Source organism: Bos javanicus, chromosome X (assembly GCF_032452875.1).
Source record: "Bos javanicus breed banteng chromosome X, ARS-OSU_banteng_1.0, whole genome shotgun sequence".
Taxonomy (NCBI): domain Eukaryota; kingdom Metazoa; phylum Chordata; class Mammalia; order Artiodactyla; family Bovidae; genus Bos; species Bos javanicus.
Genome location: NC_083897.1, coordinates 81341798 through 81360498, shown reverse-complemented (window position 1 = coordinate 81360498; position 18701 = coordinate 81341798). Strand labels below are relative to the sequence as shown.

The 18701-nt window shown below is 41.2% G+C and overlaps 2 protein-coding genes across 9 annotated transcripts in view; both read left to right on the top strand.

The window, feature by feature from the left end:
* The first annotated feature begins 302 nt into the window (after positions 1-302).
* NONO (non-POU domain containing octamer binding) lies at positions 303-13059 on the top strand. 2 transcript variants are annotated; one of them, XM_061409751.1, is made up of 11 exons: positions 303-411; positions 5403-5562; positions 6588-6781; positions 8094-8395; positions 9199-9294; positions 9493-9689; positions 10034-10118; positions 10546-10648; positions 11164-11203; positions 11429-11538; positions 12232-13059. In XM_061409751.1, exons 2-11 carry the CDS (start codon positions 5412-5414, stop codon positions 12364-12366), a joined length of 1413 nt encoding a protein of 470 aa, XP_061265735.1. In that variant the 5' UTR covers positions 303-411; positions 5403-5411; the 3' UTR covers positions 12367-13059. The 2 variants fall into 2 exon arrangements, with proteins under 2 accessions (XP_061265735.1, XP_061265734.1); XM_061409750.1 differs by having other exon boundaries at positions 305-411; positions 5392-5562.
* A 477-nt stretch (positions 13060-13536) lies between these two features.
* ITGB1BP2 (integrin subunit beta 1 binding protein 2) overlaps positions 13537-18701 on the top strand; it is a 37812-nt gene continuing 32647 nt past the window's right edge. For 4 of the 7 annotated variants that reach the window (XR_009735019.1, XR_009735018.1, XM_061409753.1 and 1 more), the window contains exons 1-10: positions 13537-14127; positions 14365-14414; positions 14505-14561; positions 14639-14784; positions 15482-15576; positions 15684-15742; positions 15885-15955; positions 16069-16168; positions 16424-16537; positions 16775-16837. Coding sequence is in view for 4 of the 7 variants with exons in the window: in XM_061409753.1 (XP_061265737.1) it covers positions 14064-14127; positions 14365-14414; positions 14505-14561; positions 14639-14784; positions 15482-15576; positions 15684-15742; positions 15885-15955; positions 16069-16168; positions 16424-16537; positions 16775-16837 (819 nt within the window). In the remaining 3 variants the exon portion in view is untranslated. Of the gene's footprint in view, positions 14128-14364; positions 14415-14504; positions 14562-14638; positions 14796-15481; positions 15577-15683; positions 15743-15884; positions 15956-16068; positions 16169-16423; positions 16538-16774; positions 16838-17196; positions 17599-18701 lie in introns of those variants that run through there. The other 3 variants (XM_061409752.1, XR_009735020.1, XM_061409755.1) reach the window with 3 other exon arrangements.

The following is an 18701-nucleotide window of genomic DNA, read 5'->3' as shown; positions in this document are numbered from 1 at the left end:
TCACTTGGTCTTTCGGTCTTTCCGTTACTTAGTTGACGTCTCTCCTTCCGACCCTCCACTCCCTACCCGTTTATCCCCCTCCCCCCTTCCTTTTCCGCCTCTAGCGGACGCAACTTGCGCAAGCGCACTCGCTACAAAGCCTCGCTCTTTGTCCCCATCTGTCGTTCACACGAACTCCAGTCTTTCACATTTAGTAGCCAATAAGATCGAAGAAATGGTGGAAAACCGATTCCACCTCTGGAGAGAAATGTTGATTGGCATATCAGATAACCAATAGGGAACGCTACTTTGTACCCCTTGGGAGGCACCGATCTCCGCCGTCTCGTTTCCGGCGGTCGCGCGCTCTTTTCTCGGGACGGTAAAGGCCGTGTAGCGTCGCCGTTACTCTGAGCAGAAAACAGTCGGTGGAGGGTGAGTATGGGGTCGACTTAGTTCTTGTTGGAGAGAAGAGTAGGATTTCTAGCGACAATCGGTGAAGGAAGAGATGAGGGCGAGGCTGGGTTTGAAGGAAGGTGGGCCGTTCGTTCTGCGGCCCCTTGAGGCCTTGTCTCCGCGGCCACACGTTCTCCTCATCCCACCCGCGGGGGCCCATCGCTCTCCCTTGATCTCGCCTTCTGCTTTAACTTGGTTCCCGTTTCCCTTCCCTTGTCGTTTTTTGTGCAACACATCTTGGAAGCTGAACCTTGTCACTAAGTTCCCCAATCGTTGAGCCGCCCTGGGCCTGAGGGTGTGGGGTCTATTATCCGAGAGCCCTGAAGTCGCGGCTGCAGGAGGAGGCGCTTTGTCGGGCGCTCCTCCTCTCGACCTCGTGAGGCCGTTAGTTCCGGAGGAGAAAGGGGGCCCCCTCCCCTACCCCAGCGATGCTTCTTTGTCAAAACTCTGAGCTGGGAAGTTCATCTGCTAGTCCAGCCCTTGTTGTTTTCCTAGGCAGATTCCTGAAGACTTTTTTTTGTCCTGTTGCCTATCTACTCGACCTATTTATGACATCACTTTTTAAAAAATTAAAATTAATTTTATGGATTTCCTATCGGGTATTTTACCTTTGGAAAAACTATTGTCGTAAGCTGCCGCTTTGTGTTCTTAACAGAAGTCGAGGTTAAGGAGGACTGGGAGGCACTTTGTTATTTTCAAAGTTGAGGTAGGGGTAGGGTTGTCAGAGAAAATACAGGACACCCCGTTAGATTTGAATTTCACGTAAACAACAAATTTTTTAGTATACGTAGAATGGGACACTAAAGATCATTTATTTTTCAAAATCTGAAATTCAGATTTAACTGTAATGTGTTTTTATTTGATACATCTGGCCACTCTAATGGGGGGATCCTGGCTAGATTTATATTGTGTCTTTGTCCATGTTCCTTGTAACTAAATGAAAGGTCCTAAGAGATTCTTAGAAAAGGGCCTTACGTTGCCAGTGCCTCCTGCAGCTTTCAGGCTGGTCCACATCCAGGCAGCCATCTCCATCTGGTAGATTTTTACCAGATTTCCCCCACACACAGTTTTCACTTAAAAGTTGATCCTTTTCCTGAAAATTAAGGGGACATTTTTTTTAGGTTTCAGATATGTGGTGTAGTGTTTGGTCTTAAACAACATTTGTGCAGTTGTGTTGCAAATAGCCCCAGTTTTTCTAACAGCAATATGTATTTGCTCTCAAGAAGTCCATCAGGGTTAGTCTTTGGGGCAAGTAAGTAGACATAAATCCTTACTGTTGATCTTTATGATTTATTCCCTTTTCAGAGGCCCCAGTGCCTAGGGGCAGTGAATTTATTACCCAGATATCTGCACATATTTCCAAATTATATTGGTGGTCATCATCAGAAGTAGATTACAGGGACAAATGCTTACTGAATACTTGCTACTTTGTGGGCACTGTTTTAGGTGATTTATACAGTATTATTTTGTGTTCACTGTTGAATGCCTTCTTGGGAAATAAACTGAAGGGAAAGAGTATAAAGATTGGTATTATGGAGACATTTACTCGACACAAAGGTAGGCAGTTTGGTTGTAAAAATAATTTTTGCTAGAATCCAGAAGAGCAAGGGAAGAATGTAATTGATGAAATTTGTCTAACTGGAGCACCGCATATGTAGAAATAGGGGTGGTGATTGCCAGCAGGAACAAATAGCTGTTATGTCCATTATCTGGTTTGGTCAAAATAACCAGCACTGTGAGATAGATGTTACCCCCATCTTACTAGTGAGGAAACTAAGAGGTTAGGTGACATTTTAGTAAGTGTTTTGAATCCTAAAGTCTAAAATCAAGGTGAGTTCGATTACTCACAATGAGCATGAGCTTTAGAGTTCAACAGACCTGAGTTCTACTCCATGCTTCATCACATTTGTGTGACCTTGGATGTGCATCAGTTTTCTTATTCAGAAGATAGTTGTGAGTATTAAATGAGATAATATAGTCTTAGCACAGTGCCTGACATTCAGTGATCAGTAAATATCTGGTATTAACATCTTAACTACCACATTGCACTTTCTAAAATAAAAAATAACTTCCATTGAAGTAATTCTAAATAGTTTAAAACATCCCTATGATCAAAGAAATAATTTCTACTAAGAAATTGTAAAATGGCCTTTTTGAATGGAGTGGTGAGGTGTGGTTAGGATGTAAATATAGAATTTTTAATATTTCAGTTTTGAGTGGATCTCTGTAAGGATTTCTATTAACATATAACAGTGTGGGTTCCTGAATGGGATGCAAGGTATTGAGGCTGGGGCCACTGACTCTTAAAGGCTGGAGATTAAAAAAAGAGAAAGACTCTTTGGATTCTAGCCAGAGGTAAGAAGAAATAGTTGGAGAAATGGCTGTGAAAATAATTCAAGTTTCTGCTATAGGCTTTTGGGATCAGGGGAACAGGGATGTTTAATATGTAGGACTCATAGGGGAAAACATCTGATGCTAATGCCCACCTTACCTATCCCCAGCTCTATTTTTATGTTTTAATTTCTTGTATCTTATTTTTAAAAACATTTTCTCTTTTTTTAAGGTGTCAAATTTGCTCTGAAACTGCTGCACTTATTCACAGTATTTAAAGTTGTTAAACTATAAGCTATGTGGCAAGAGTCACAAAGGTGTTTAAGAATTTATCCTACGGAAATACTTACTGCAACATTATAATAGGAAAAAGCTGAAAACAGCCTAAATGTCTCATAGGGAGTAGTTTAGTAAATTAGTGTACATCCAATTGGACTTTATGTAACCATTAACAATTATAATTAAGTTGACAGGAGGAATGAGAAAAGGGTGAATATAAAATAGTGCATTTATGGTTGCAGTTTTGGAATGATAGTGTATCTTTTTAAAGGTTAAGAAGCAAAAATGGAAATTGTGGGAGGAATATCTGTTCATGGAGGTGCCCTAAGACTTAGCTGAGCGCATTGGTGTATAATAGTGACAAATTATAAATAACCTAAGTGTCCCAGGACTATAAGGGCTTGGTTGACAGCAAAATACAGAGTCCATTAACAATAAATGTAGAAGATATGTAAATAAGTGACTGAAATGGTATATCAAAATGTCAACAGTGACTTTCAGTGGTCAGTTTTTGGGTTTTTGTTTTATTGTTTCCTATGTTAAAGATGTAGTTTGTACTTTATTAATGAAGAACAAAAGACTGATGAAATGATATAAATGAGAATTCAAGTTTTGGCTTAAATGTCAGATTTCTAGTGAGGCTAAACTCACAACTCTATTTAAAATTGCAAATCTTCCCCTTCTACTCCCTATCCACTTTCCCCTCCACTCAACTTTTATTTTCTCCTAGCATTAAACCTCTTAAGTACTATGTAAATTAATTATTATGTATATTTTCTCTCACTGGAAGGTTATCACTGCTGAAGGCAAGACTGTTCATTGATTCATCCCAAGCAACTAGAATAGTGTCTAGCAAATAAGCATTTGGTGAATATTTGTTGAATTAATGTAAAAAATCAGTAAAAAAGAAAAAGTCATTTTTATCATTTTGTTACTGGAAAGTCAGTTACAGTGACTATTTCATGGATGTAGTTTTTAAGTCTTAAAATTATATTCTTAGAATAAATTATTAGAAGTAGAATTCCTGAGTTAAGAAATATGAACATCTTGATACCTCTTGTTACCTATTGTCTTATAAAACAACTTTATATAAACTTAACTGCATTGATATTTTCAGTTTTGGTAGGATATGATATAAAAAATGTATCAATGTTTAGAAAGTTTTATACACATAAGTGTCTTGTATATTCCTCATCCAGAATCAACAGTTACCAAGCCTTTGTCACATTTTTTTAATCTGAGGAATATAATTTATTTTAAGGGAATCATATGATGTTAATAATACAGTTTTCAGGGAAATGATAATTTTCTGCATCTTTCAGTTAAATCTGACTGGAGGGTCTTATGTTTAGGGTAAAAGATTCAGAATTGATTTTTGTCCTTTAATTTACTGGAAAACTGCCTTTGGATAAGGGAGATGGTCCTCAGCTGATCTGTTAGGAAATTTCCATCTTAAAACCATCAACTTTTGTATTCAGCCTGGATTATACCAGGAATTTTCATTTTAATCTTATGAGTTTTTTGGCCATGCTGAGTGGCTTACAGGATCTCTTATTACCCAGTCAGGGATTGAAGCCCAGCCACAACAGTGGCTTGGAATCCTAACCACTAGGCAACCAGGGAACTCCCTTATGTTGATTTTAAATGACAAAATTTAATATTTTATGATTGTATATGTTTGTATTTGATGCTTCTATTACTTTGATAGTCATTTATCTTTCTATTGTGATTAATAATGATATTTAATAATAACAATATATGCTAGTACAGAACTAGTATTTTCACATATTTATTCATCTTCATAGTTACCTTGAGAGGTAGGTGTTTTTATTATCCCTTTTATAACAACTTAAGGAACTGGTTCAAAAGTAATTTACTAGTAAGTGTTAGGACCATGTTTCACATATAAGTATGTCTAAGTCTATACAGCCCATACTTTTCCACAGTATCAACTGTAGGCTAGGGCTGCAAGGTGCCAGAGAAAAACAAAGACTTACTAGTCCTGGAGATAACAAGAATCTATTTCAATAATTGTATTTTTAAAGTGATTTAATATTATGATAGGGCCATTTTTTAGGGAGTAGATTATTTTGGGAAAGTCACTTCAATGCATGTAGTTATTGAACTGGAAGGTTCCTCAAGTCATTCTATTGCAAGCTGTTCTTATTTAGTACTTGTCTAGTTTCTGTGTGCAATATAACTGCTAGTGCTGGTGGTTTTAGATACTTGAATTGTACTCCTTCACCATACCTGTTTGAAATAGTACCATAGGTGATTAATTGACATGTAAGTCACTAGGAAATTAGTGACTGAATATGTTCTAAGCACTGAATATGTCTGACATTCCAGTTTATTTTTAGGGTACAAAGATGCAGAGCAATAAAACTTTTAACTTGGAGAAACAAAACCACACTCCAAGGAAGCATCATCAACATCACCATCAGCAGCACCACCAGCAGCAACAGCAGCAGCCACCACCTCCACCAATGCCTGCAAATGGGCAGCAAGCCAGCAGCCAGAGTAAGTACATGCTAGGTAATGAAGTAGAAACCATTCCCAAGTCGGTTCTCTCTTGGGAATAGTTTCTTGATTTTTAGATTCGACTCTTGGGATTATAAAGGAATGGGCTTTTGTGGCACACCTTTGTTGTTCTTTTCCCTATTTATCTCAATATTTAGGATAGAAAAAGGCTGATTCTCTGAAATAAGGAGCAGATCTGTAGGATAGCAGTTGAATACAGGTTGCTTTGCTGCATTGGCACATCCTTTTGCTAAACAGATGGCTGCATGTTTTACCTGAGAGCTTGGTTCTTACTGTGGTAATCATCATATGACTAGTAGGTAGAGAAAATATAAAGAAGGTTTTTAAGACTTAAAGGAGAAGAAATCTGATACTGAGTATTATACTTTTAGCCTGGGGCCTCTGCCTCCCTAGTTTTAATCAGAGTAAAAGATCTTTAAAGATACATTCCCATCCATTCAGCTAACTTTGAGCACCTCTTGTATGTGTCTAAAACTACAAACAACCGCATCTTCCTTATTTCCAAAATTTCCTACAAAGAATACTCTTTCCTAACTCATTTCTTTTCATTATATTACCCCAAGCCTGAAAGAATGGGAACTGTTAAGGTTATGAAGATTGATTTGGGATTGGGAAATGGGACAGTTTTGTTTTTGTTTTTTGGTTTTTTTCTTTGTAATTATGTTTTAAATGTAAAAATCCAGTCACTTCTGACATAGAGCTCCTTGACTTGCTTGGTTTTCTCTTTGACAGTAACTCTTGTATTGTCTTTCTGTCTCTGAGTTAGTCTAGGTTGGCTCCTGGACCACAGTAGAGTTGTTGAGAAGTCTGTCCTCCCTCCCTCCACCCCCCAGATCTTTGCATACTGCTTTCACATTCTAAGTGCAATTTACTGATAAGTGGTTAGTGGATAGATTCCATTGGGAAATGGTGTTGACTTCTCTACAGCAATTACATTTCTTATCTAGCAGCAGTTGTTGTAAATCTCTCCCCAATCTTTTAAGTGACTATGTTTCTTCTCTCAGATGAAGGCTTGACTATTGACCTGAAGAATTTTAGGAAACCAGGAGAGAAGACCTTCACCCAGCGTAGCCGGCTCTTTGTGGGCAATCTTCCTCCTGACATCACTGAGGAGGAAATGAGGAAACTGTTTGAGAAATATGGGAAGGCAGGCGAAGTCTTCATTCACAAGGACAAGGGCTTTGGCTTTATCCGCTTGGTAAGCAGCTGTAGGCTTTTAGAGCATGTGCTCTAAAAGGTGGTGAAGCTGGGAAATGATGGATATGGAAAATTAGGCAGTAGAAATAATTCTTAGATGATGTTTGTAAAAGCTTATAGTTGGTAGAACAGGACAAAATGCATATTTTATTTTAATTTTTCCTGATAGGTTTTTGTTTCAAGGCAACATAGGTTTATTTGCCTAGGACTCTGGGGCTTATATGCCCTTTGGAACTTTTTTTAATTGGGAAATTTCAAGCATATAGAAGTGGAGAGAATAGTACAGTGAACCTGCACATAACTTGTTACCCAGCTTCAATAACTTTCAAGTCATAGTTAATCTTGTTTTTTCTGTACCTTTCCCCTGTTTACTGTCCTCTACAAATACTTTTAGTAAGTTAAGATTTTTTCCTGAAAAAATGGGAAAAGACTTTTAGTAATGATCAAGATTTATATAATTTATTTCCAAAGCCCTTGTGCATGTATTATCTCACTTAAGAGTCTTCAAAACTTTGAGGGGACAGTTTTTTATCTATTTTTTTTTTTTTTGTATCTACTTTGAAAGAAAAATTTTAATTGCTAAAATCCACATAATATAACGTTTATCATAATCATTTTTAAGTGTAGATGTCTGATTTGATTTAGGAAATGTGTTTAAGTATGTGGGGGAAACCTTTTTGGGTGTTATCTATCTCCATAAATGAGGAACATAATGTGCTAGTAAGATCACTGGATGTTACGGTTAGAACCAGTCTTCATTCCAGATCTACCACTAACTCAAAACTATATGGGCAGGTCTTTTTTTCTGGGGCTCAGATTCCTCTTTAAGAATGTGGAGGGGAGGGTCCCATCAAGGTCTGTGGTTCTAAAGAGGCCTCTTGGAGGGTATAATGATTCTGATTACTCTGGTACATAGCTAGCTGAAACTAAAATAATTCTGACTTCTGTATTGTAAGGGTAGGTTTTATGCTGGTCATTGTTGTCCAGATTTAACACTTAAGAGAATAGCTTGTGATACTGATGACCATGTAAGTCATGTTAACTCTAGAATTTCCAATTGATTTATTACAAGGCCATCAGAGCAATTAGGTTAACCAAAGAATTATCTGAAACACATGAATCCGTTCTTCCAGTTCCATCCTTTTTTTTTTTTGTATGCTTGTTGCCAAGGGTTTTGGGTTTTGTTTTTTTTTTTTTTTTTTTTTTTTTTTGAGACATTGAGGTATTGAGCTATGGTACTTTAGACTCTTGATGGCTGTGTAGGTGGTCATTGTTCAGCTATTGAGTTATTCTGACTTTGCTCTGCTTCCTAGGAAACACGAACCCTAGCGGAGATTGCCAAAGTAGAACTGGACAACATGCCACTCCGTGGAAAGCAGCTGCGTGTGCGCTTTGCCTGCCATAGTGCATCCCTTACAGTCAGAAACCTTCCTCAGTATGTGTCCAATGAACTGCTGGAGGAGGCCTTTTCTGTGTTCGGCCAGGTGGAGAGGGCTGTAGTCATTGTGGATGATCGAGGCAGGCCCTCAGGAAAAGGCATTGTTGAATTCTCAGGGAAGCCAGCTGCTCGGAAAGCTCTGGACAGATGCAGTGAAGGCTCCTTCCTGCTAACCACGTGAGTGAGGGGTCATTTTCAGAAACATACCTTAAATGCTACTTCCTTCTGTGGTCTCGGGAGTTAGCCTCTAAGAAGCATGTTCTTGTGTTCATTTAGAAGACTAGATACAATCCAGCTCTCTGGTAGGGTTTTCAGTATAATCTTAAATTAATGGAAATGGTATGAGGATTAAAAGATAGACATTTTCAGTAAGTTGTCATTTAGTCAGTGTTAAATCTCCCCTTACTTTGAAGTTTTAGAACTCGTAAGTTGTTTTGCGCATGCAACATTTCTCTTAGTATTTATTCTAAGTCATTATCTTGAGTTCTGAGTTTGCTTGCTCAGTTGTATCTGACATTTTTGTGAACTCATAGACTGTAGCTCACCAGGCTTCTCTATCCGTGTAATTTCCCAGGCAAGAATACTGGAGTGGGTTGCTGTTTCCTTTCCAGGGGATCTTCCCAACCCAGGGCTCAAGGCTGTGGCACCTGCAGCATCTCCTGCGTGGCAGGCAAATGATGGCTGCAATGGGGCAGCCCCGCACTTAAGTACTTTACCTACTTAAAGGCTGTGTTCAGAGATCTGAACCCTGACCCCATCCTGTCAACCCCAGATTCCACAGAGTTCTGTTTAAAGGACTTGGTTACTTGGGACTAGGTGTAAAAGCACCTTCAGAAGTATGTTTAATTGTTTAGTGCTAAAAAAAAAAAATTGTTTAGTGCTGACACTTAATTAGTTCATTGTGCCACTGACTCATGTGGAGAGGGAAGCCTAATGAAGGTTATAATTTGACTAACACTGAGTGTTTTTCTTTCTCCCAGATTTCCTCGACCTGTGACTGTGGAGCCCATGGACCAGTTAGATGATGAGGAGGGACTCCCAGAGAAGCTGGTTATAAAGAATCAGCAATTTCACAAGTATGTGATCCTGTCAGATTCCCTGTTAGTTGTTTGCCTATTTATTCTTAAGGAGGCTTGTAATGGGTTGTGTAAAAGAGGCAAGTCTTTGCTGTATGTGTTCAGTGGCAGCCATTGTCTTGGCCCTTGGGAGGAATGTAGTGTTTAGTTGGGAGAATCTTGGACAGAGTTTTAGTAACCCAGAAACCTTGTCAATAGAGAGCGAGAGCAGCCACCCAGATTTGCACAGCCTGGCTCCTTTGAGTATGAGTATGCCATGCGCTGGAAGGCACTTATTGAGATGGAAAAGCAGCAGCAGGACCAAGTGGACCGAAACATCAAGGAAGCTCGTGAGAAGCTGGAGATGGAGATGGAGGCTGCTCGCCATGAGCACCAGGTCATGCTAATGAGGCAGGGTGAGTATCTACCTAAGGCTTAAAACTAGAAGAAGGACAAAATAACTTTTTTTCAGGAGTTTCTTTGTATCAATCAGTAGAGAAAGGCGTAAACTTCAGCTTTTATTCTCTGAAATATTTTGTTGATCTTGGTAGGCAAATGAGCTTGGAGATGTGGCAGAGGATACTGGATTCTGTGGAGAAGGAAATAATAGGTTTGACTTCATTTTTGGAATCTGGATACCTCGGATGGCCACTCAGGGATTAAATATCCCCTTTGCTTTCTGGATCTTTATTTGTGGAAAATTAATGGGCCTATATGAGGAGGGTGAAGAATATTCTGAATTGGTCTGTTGTTTTTCTAGATTTGATGAGGCGTCAAGAAGAACTTCGGAGGATGGAAGAGCTGCACAATCAAGAAGTGCAAAAACGAAAGCAGCTGGAGCTCAGGTAACTTTTTTTTCCTCCAACCCTTTTTCTCCACCAGCTCTACAGGGTAATGTCTCACTCCTGCTTCTTACCACCATGCTACCTCATGCATTTGTAAATATGTTGGCAAATATTTCCTGGCTGCTTCTCAAGTTCTCCCTTTAGGTAGATGTTTTGACTGCCCATGGTTCTGTGAATTCTTGGGACTGCACTAAAGAGGAAAGCAGCTGAGTGACTGGTCTCATGAGGCTGGCTCCTTTGGGAAAGAACTTTTTCCCCTAAAGGACACATCTGGGTTGTTTTAGGGCTGGGCCCACTTAACAGTTGCCTGGAGAACTAAGGTAGTTTCAGTGGGCTCTTGGATCTCCTTGGCTGAGTCCCCTATTAAGATAGATAATCTGTTCAAGTTCTGGAATGCCTGTGCTTAAATATCTTGGTGACTCTGTAGGCAGGAGGAGGAGCGCAGGCGCCGTGAGGAAGAGATGCGGCGGCAACAAGAAGAAATGATGCGACGACAGCAGGAAGGATTCAAGGGAACCTTCCCTGATGCGGTATATCTCTCATGTGCCCATGATACGACAAACTCACCACTAGGATTAGAAAACACAATAGGCTATGACCAATTTTTCCATTCTGTGACACTTCTTTTAGAAAGAAGCAGTCATAGGAAGGAAAGGTAAGGTTTGAAGAGGAGCTCTTTTTACCTCACAGGCAATTTAGGATGAAAAGCTGGGGCTAGTATATGCTGTTTAATCTCAGTGACTGCAGGATCAGATAGATTCAGTCCTGTGGCAGCCTTGCCTGGTCTTCTGATGTCCTCAGCAGTTGTTGTACAGGTTGGAGCCCTGAAAGAAATCATGTGTCTCTCCTTTCATCTCTCAATTTGTTCCTAATAGGAAACTCTGACTTGTGTCCTAGTAGCTCTAAACTGAATTCATTGTACAACTACAGTGAGTTAGTTCAAGGAGCTGTTGCAGATGTTCTTTAGTGTGTGGTCCTTAGTGGATTGTGGTAGAATGAATGCAGTGCTGTCTTGGACTGTCTTGAGTGTTTTTTTGTTTTTCAGAGAGAGCAAGAGATACGGATGGGTCAGATGGCTATGGGAGGTAAGGACTTAGGAGATTAATGGTACAGATTTCTTTTTTTGTCTCATCTCTGGTGGACTATGTAGCTTCTCCTACCTAGTCCAAATTTAAGGGGCTTGACATTTCTGGAAGCAAATTTTGGTGGGAGGGTAACATGTCTTAGCCCAGAAGTCTTGACTTGTTTCCTTTGGCATAGATAAAGAATGTCAATGTCTGTCTCCTCTATTGATCACTACTCTGCTTTAGGTGCTATGGGCATAAACAACAGAGGTGCCATGCCCCCTGCTCCTGTGCCAGCTGGTACCCCAGCTCCTCCAGGACCAGCCACTATGATGCCAGATGGAACCTTGGGATTGGTAAACTGCAGAGCTTTATAGTAGCTAAATGGTGATAGGAGGAAGGACTTTGCCTTCATGGTCCTTGGGCCTGCTGCAATTTTGCTACAGATTAAATAGTTTTTAGGATCACTGTTATCTATAAAATGTTAACCTCAAGCTCTTTGAGTCTTGTGCAAACCCAATCTTAAATTATATTTTATCCTCTGACTGGCTAGTCTTGATTGACATTTTTTTGCTACCCTGGGTAAATAGGTTCCTTTTTGGAGGGAAGGCAACAAAGGTTAGGCATTATCATATGAAATACATGTGAGTCCAAAAGGTTTATGGCTCATGCAATCCTGAGGTGGTTTAGTTGTAGTGTCAAAATGTTTACTTTGAATAGGGTTAAATTTGCTGAAGAGTGATGGCCTGCCCTTGTCCATATACCTAGTTCAGGAAAAAGGACTTGGCTAACATTTATCTAGCCCAGGAATTTAGTATATAATGTTACTTAGCCTGTAGGAATCAGGATAAAAAGTTAAAGATGGTTGGGTGGAACTGTCAGCAACTTCCTTTTTAGGGTTATCCACTATAGTTCTAAACAGGCTTAGTCTCCCCTACCATCAGGAACCTTGAATGTGGTGTGGAAATGGCCTCCAGGGGAGGAACTATGGATGGGTGGGAAGCTAGGGCACAGGTTCTATTATAACGTCATTCTCTTTTCTCTTTAAGACCCCACCAACAACTGAACGCTTTGGCCAAGCTGCTACAATGGAAGGAATTGGGGCAATTGGTGGAACCCCTCCTGCATTCAACCGTGCAGCTCCTGGAGCTGAATTTGCTCCAAACAAACGTCGCCGATACTAATAAAATTGCAGTGTCTAGTTTCCCAAAACCCTTAAAAGAAGGACCCTTTTTGGACTTAGCCGAATTCTACTCTGGAAAAGTGTTAGGGATTCCTCCCAATAGTTTAGGTCTTCCCTGCCTGTAGTACTCTAGGGAGTATGTTGGAGGCAGAGGGTAAGGGAGGGGTGATATTTAACAAATCAGTTCTATGTGGTATATCCTTTCACTAATCAATTCTGTGTGGTGCATTCCTAAAATCTCATGTGATTGTTGAGAGCCTGTGAGGGCCAGGGAGCCATGGCAAAATGGATCCAGTTAGAGCCCCCATTAATCTTAATCATTCCACTCTTTGTCCACCCTGTTCTATTTGCTTTCTTGTTCTTACACCCCCCCCCCCCCGCCACCCCAGTCGGTAAAGAATCTGCCTGCAGTGCTGGAGACCTGGGTTCGATTCCTGGGTTGGGAAGATGCCCTGGAGAAGGAAATGGCAACCCACTCCAGTATTCTTGCCTGGAGAATCCCATAGACAGAGGAGCCTGGCAGGCTACAGTCCATGGGGTCGCAAGAGTCGGACACGACTTAGTGCACTGTCTCACCCCAGAGATCCTGCCACATATACCACAAAAACCAAACATCCCCCAATGACCTTGGCCCCACTGTTCCAATCACTCCCAGGTGGGAATTCAGGCACATGTCCACAGAGGTCACAGACAACATACATACGGTTCTGTTATGTCCCATATATTACCCTTTCATGTCCCAAGGAAGACATTTTCTCTTAGAGATTTTCATTTAGTGTATCTTTAAAAAAATCTTGTGTTAAACTTGCCTCCATCTTTTTCTTGGGTAAGGACAACCCAGAAATGGCCCTTTTGTGTCTGTGATGTTGCCATTCACAGCTTTCTTGATAGGCCTAGTACAATCTTGAGAACAGGGTTGCTGTATGCTGAATGTCAGACGGTAGCTCTTAGCTTTGCCTATCTTAGGTAGTTACGCTGTGCATTTTTTATTGGTGTACCATGTTTGATTTGTCCCTAATACCTTTGAAGTTTTTCTGAGAAATGAATAATGCAACATGAACTTATTAAAATACATTTTAAGCCTTTTAATTTTCTGTGCTGTTTTTGAAGGGGGAGGAAGGGAAGTTCTGTCTCAGATGAGTGCAAGGCTATAAGAATAATCCTTTATGACCTTTTGCTTAAAATATTAATCTAGGCAAACATGGGAAAGTTAGATGTATACTATGGTCAAAGTGGTTGAAGATCTGGTGCTATTGGTGGTACACAGAAGTAATGAGGATGGGAGGAAAGCTACTGCTTTGAAAGAGGAAGAAAATAGCTGGAGGAATTGGGGTACCTTCACCAAACTGGGAGGGGGCTTAAAATTGGTTATTTCTTTCTGACCAGGCTTGAAATTGGCATGGTAAATCTAAAACAAGTCTCAGCAATGGTTAGCTGACCTCACCCAGGTTCCAAGCCCTGCTCTGCCTGATACTTTTTTCTTAAGCCTCAGAGCTAAAATGTTCCTGAGTTCTTTTCTATTGGCTGGGAAGACCAATTGAAGTTCCCTTGCCCATGTTAGGAGGTATACGCCTCCTGAACTAAAGATAGAAACAGCTGGCCCTTCCAGGCAGCTAAAAGCCTCCAGACTAAGAGGTGTTCCCCACTCGGCAGCCAGACTCCTTGAAATACCCTTTCAGTAATTCTACCAACGCCTCCATGTCTCTACTCTGCCATAACAAAGGCTGTGGGCAGCATTTTGACCCCCAAACCAACCTTCCTGGTGAGTAATCCTGACCTTGCCAGGAGCTCTGTGGGTGCTAAGGGAGTTGTCAGCTGTAGGCAGTCTGTTAAAGGAACAGAAATTTAGTGTGTACCTGCCTTAGTTCAATTGGTCTGGGTGTTCTTCAGTCTTTACTGATATTCTTTTTTTTTAATACCATATGGAAAGATGGTAAGCATATAAACCTGGAAAAGTAAGAATTCCTTTCCTTCCTGATCTTGTTACTGGTATCCACAGATTCCTGTTACCATCACCCTGGGGTCCCAATCTTCCATGATGCACTTAAGGTGAGGAATAGGCAAGGGGGGAATAGCAAGAGCATTTTGCAAAAGAAATACAGCCAGGAATCTAAGCTGAGCTGGGTCTTTTGTTATCAGGGTTGGTCCTGCTGCCGGAAGCGAACTGTAGATTTCTCTGAGTTTCTAAACATCAAGGTAAATTCTTTACTTTCAGGTATTCTGCCCCCAGTAGAAGGATTCCATCCCTAATCTTCTTTCCCTATCTATACTAGGGCTGTACTGTGGGACCACACTGTGCCGAGAAGCTCCCTGAGGTCCCTCAACCTGAGGGCCCTGGTACAAGCAGTTCACTTCAGGAGCAAAGACCTCCGAATGTGATTCCAAAGTCAGCAGAGACTTTGCGTCGGGAGAGGCCCAAGTAAAGAGGAGGTCCCTGGGTTTTTCGTACATTCATGAAAATTCCTAGGAGGATTAATGGGTCATTGAGGTTTGGGAGCTAGAGATCAGAGATATGAGGAGACCCAAGTGTCAGGGCTTGGTGTATGTTTTTGTGCCTTAGGGGAAATTTGTCCAGAAATAATGTCCTTGGCTCTTAAGATGGTATGGGGTAATGGGGTAGGTATTTTGAATCACCAGAGTAGATAACCTCTCACAAATACATACATAGTTATAATACAAGGGTGATTGTTGAATGAATTGGGTTTTCTTTTTGGAAAAGAGTTTTAAAATATGTTTTATATATTAAGAATGTAGTAGTATTGGCAGCCAGGAGGCTGCCGAGAAGAATAAATCAATTTTGTGGCAATAATATGAGCAACAGAAGAAAGTCTACAGTTAATTAGATGAATAAAAGGGAATGATTGCAGTTGTATAGAAAAATATGGATTTAGAGCAACTGAGTAGTTTGGCAAGAGAAGCCCTGGGGAATTCCCCAGGGTTCAAGGATTTGGCATATCCACAGAGAAGAAAATTGGCAATGGGATTACTATCCATCTTCTCTAACTCTGCCCTACTTTCACCAGACTTCTTCAATTCCAATACCATTGGTGGGAAGGTTGGCACTGCTGGTCACAGTTAGTGGGTCAGGACTAAATCACCCCACGCATACCCCCTAGGTCAGAGTTGCTTCCAAAGTTGCTTCCGCTAAATATATCCCAAGCCCTGGAAATGGCACTGGAACAGAAGGAATTAGACCAAGAACCTGGAGCAGGTAAGTGGGTCCTTAGTAGGACAGGTTTCACAGGCTGGAATTTAGTGAAAGTGGCAGTTGGGTGGAAGAAATGAATAGGGTTCCTGACTCTTGTTTTCTTTGCCCAGGAGTTGACAGTAGCTTGATCCGGATTGGGGCCAGCTGCCAGAACCCAGGATGTGATGCTGTGAGTGAGAGTTTGTGGAGGACTCAAGCGTGTGTTTGAGAGACGTGATGCCTGAGGGATGGCTGGGTATAGATGTGAGGCTGCATACATTTTTATTCATTCTGATCTGATTCTTATCCTGATTCTCCTTTATCTGTCTTAGGTATACCAAGGCCTAGAGAGTGATGCTACTCCATGTACCTACCACCCTGGAGCACCTCAATTCCATGAGGGGTGATGGAGGGGACTGGGTGGGCTGTGAGACAGGTTTTTCCCAATGTTGACCTTAAGATGGAGTGCTTGTGGGGAGGGGAAAGGAGATTAAGTGAATTCTATTCCTACCTCAGGGTGAAATCTTGGAGCTGTTGTGGCATCCAGACCCTGGATTTTGGGGCATTCCTGGCACAGCCAGGATGCAGAGTTGGTAGACATGATTGGGGGAAGCAGGTAAGTCCTGACTTTACTGAACTCTTGATTAGAACCCAGTTCCCAAATAATTTCTCCTCCTTGTACCTCATGGCCAAGCTCTGTATCTTCTCCCTTTTGCATGGACCAAATAAGATTTCTGCTCCCAGTGGTTTTGCAATATGAGGTCGTGTTAATCTTTCTGACACTCTCTGTTTCTTCTCCACATACACCATGAGAATGCCCCTTGGGATAAGAGTCCTTTCTTACCATCCACATTTCACATCTTCTTTTTAGGTGCCAGCATCTTGCCGTCATGATTGGCATCAGACAGATTCCTTAGTAGTGGTGACTATATATGGCCAGATTCCACTTCCTGCATTCAACTGGGTGAAGGCCAGTCAAACTGAGGTGAGGAATGTCTGATGCTGGATGGGAGGCCAGTGAATTGGGTGATATCATCTTACCTGCTGAGTCGTCATACACAGTTAATACGTAGGCGCCATAGTCCTCTGGTAGAGCTGTAAGGTCAGGGTTATTTGACTGGCCTGTGGATGTAGGGAATACACCACTGGCCTGCTTCTGTGTCATAATAATGTGTTCTGACCTTCTGAGATTGTTCCTACCCCTGTAATTCTTTTCTCTCAGCTTCATGTCCACATTGTCTTTGATGGTAACCGTGTGTTCCAAGCACAGATGAAGCTCTGGGGGGTAAGTGAAGAGAAAGGGGCACAAGAAGGGGAGGCAGATGGGGTAAAAAGAAGGGCCGGACTGGAATGAATAGAGGGTGTCTTGAGGGACGAAGTTGTAGTGGGAAAGTGGAGGTTTTCTCTTCATTTGCTTTGATATTCTCTCTCTCTCCCCCTCTTCTCCCTATTTTCTCCCCTTCCCCCCAACTCCCCTTTCTTTCCTCTTTCTCTCTCTCCCTTACTTATTCCTTCCCTATATTTTTCCCCATCTTGCATTTTTTATTTTTCTCCCTGTCATTCATCACCACCCTGCCCTGACCCCAATCCCTTTGGTTTCCTCATTTTCTCTTCTGTGTTCGTCTATCTTTCCCTCCTCCTCAGGTCATAGACGTGGAGCAGAGCTCTGTCTCCTTGATGCCATCTCGGGTTGAAATTTCCCTGGTCAAGGCTGACCCAGGATCCTGGGCCCAGCTGGAGCACCCCGATGCACTGGCTGAGAAGGCTAAGGCTAAGGTTGGGTTAGAGATGGATGAGGAAGAGTCTGAGGATTCAGATGATGACTTGAGCTGGACAGAGGAGGAGGAAGAGGAGGAAGCAATGGGGGAATAGTGATACCAGACAGTCAAGTCTAGATAGGATCTCAGTGACTCCCTTAGAATTTCAGAGACCAGGATATGGTTGGCCATGGAGTGTCACTGAGCAACAGGAGGCAGGAGGGGAGAACAAAAGTGTCCAAACCATGCTGTTTTTTCCCTTAAATAAATCTTGTATTCTGCAGTTTCACATAGTGTCGTTCTCTCACCTCACTATCTAAGATTGCATTCGTTCCCTCCAGCTTCTGTGTGTGTGTGTAGCACACATGTGTGAATACAAGCACATGCAATCAATTCTTCACAACCACCAAGTATTTACTGAGTACTTACTACGTGCCCAGTTACATGTTAGGTGGTTTAGAGGTATCTGAGAAGCAGTAGACTTATTCATTCCTCTTAGGAAAATTGTAGTGTGGTTGACAAGTCAAGGCTAATATACATGAGATAATAAAAAACATTATCAAGTAGTTTAACTGAGTGCTAAATTGTGCAGTACAATTTTAAAAGCTATAGGAGTTGAGAGAATGGAGTGATTAATGTGGACTGTAGTAGAAAGGGAAAACACCATGGAACAAGTACATTTTTTACAGCTTTAATTAAATATAGTACACATCCTATACAATTTACCCAAGTGTAAGTGTAAAATTCAGGGTGTTTTTTTTTTTTTAGTATACTTAGAGTTGTGCAGCCACAATCAATTTTATTTTTATTTTTTGGCCACACAACAGCATGTGGGATCTTACTTAGTTCCCCAGCCAGAGATCGAACCCATGCCCCTGCAGTAGAGTGCAGAGTGTTGTTAACCATTGGACCACCAGGGAAGTCCCAACTACAATCAATTTTAAAAGTTTTTGCCATTCCCAAAAGAAACCCTATACCCATTAGCAGTCACTCCCAATTTCCCCCCAAACTGATACAACCACTGATCTACTTTCTGCCTCTATGGATTTACCTATTCTGGATATTTCATACAATATGTGGGTTTTTGTGGCAGACTTCTTTCACTTAGGATGTTTTCAAGGTTCATCCATGTTCATCCAACATGATGCTCATCCGACATCAGTACTTTGTTCCTTTTAATGACCAAATGATATTTCACTGTGTGGATATAACACTTGTTTATCTTTTCATCACTTGAGGTATATTTGGGTTATTTCTACTTTTTGGCTATTATGAGTAATGCTCCTGTAATAATGCTCCCGTGAGCATTCAAGTTTTTATGTGGACCTATGTTTTCATTTCTCTTAGATATATACCAAGTATAATTGGAGTGTAATTTCTGGGTAAAATGAT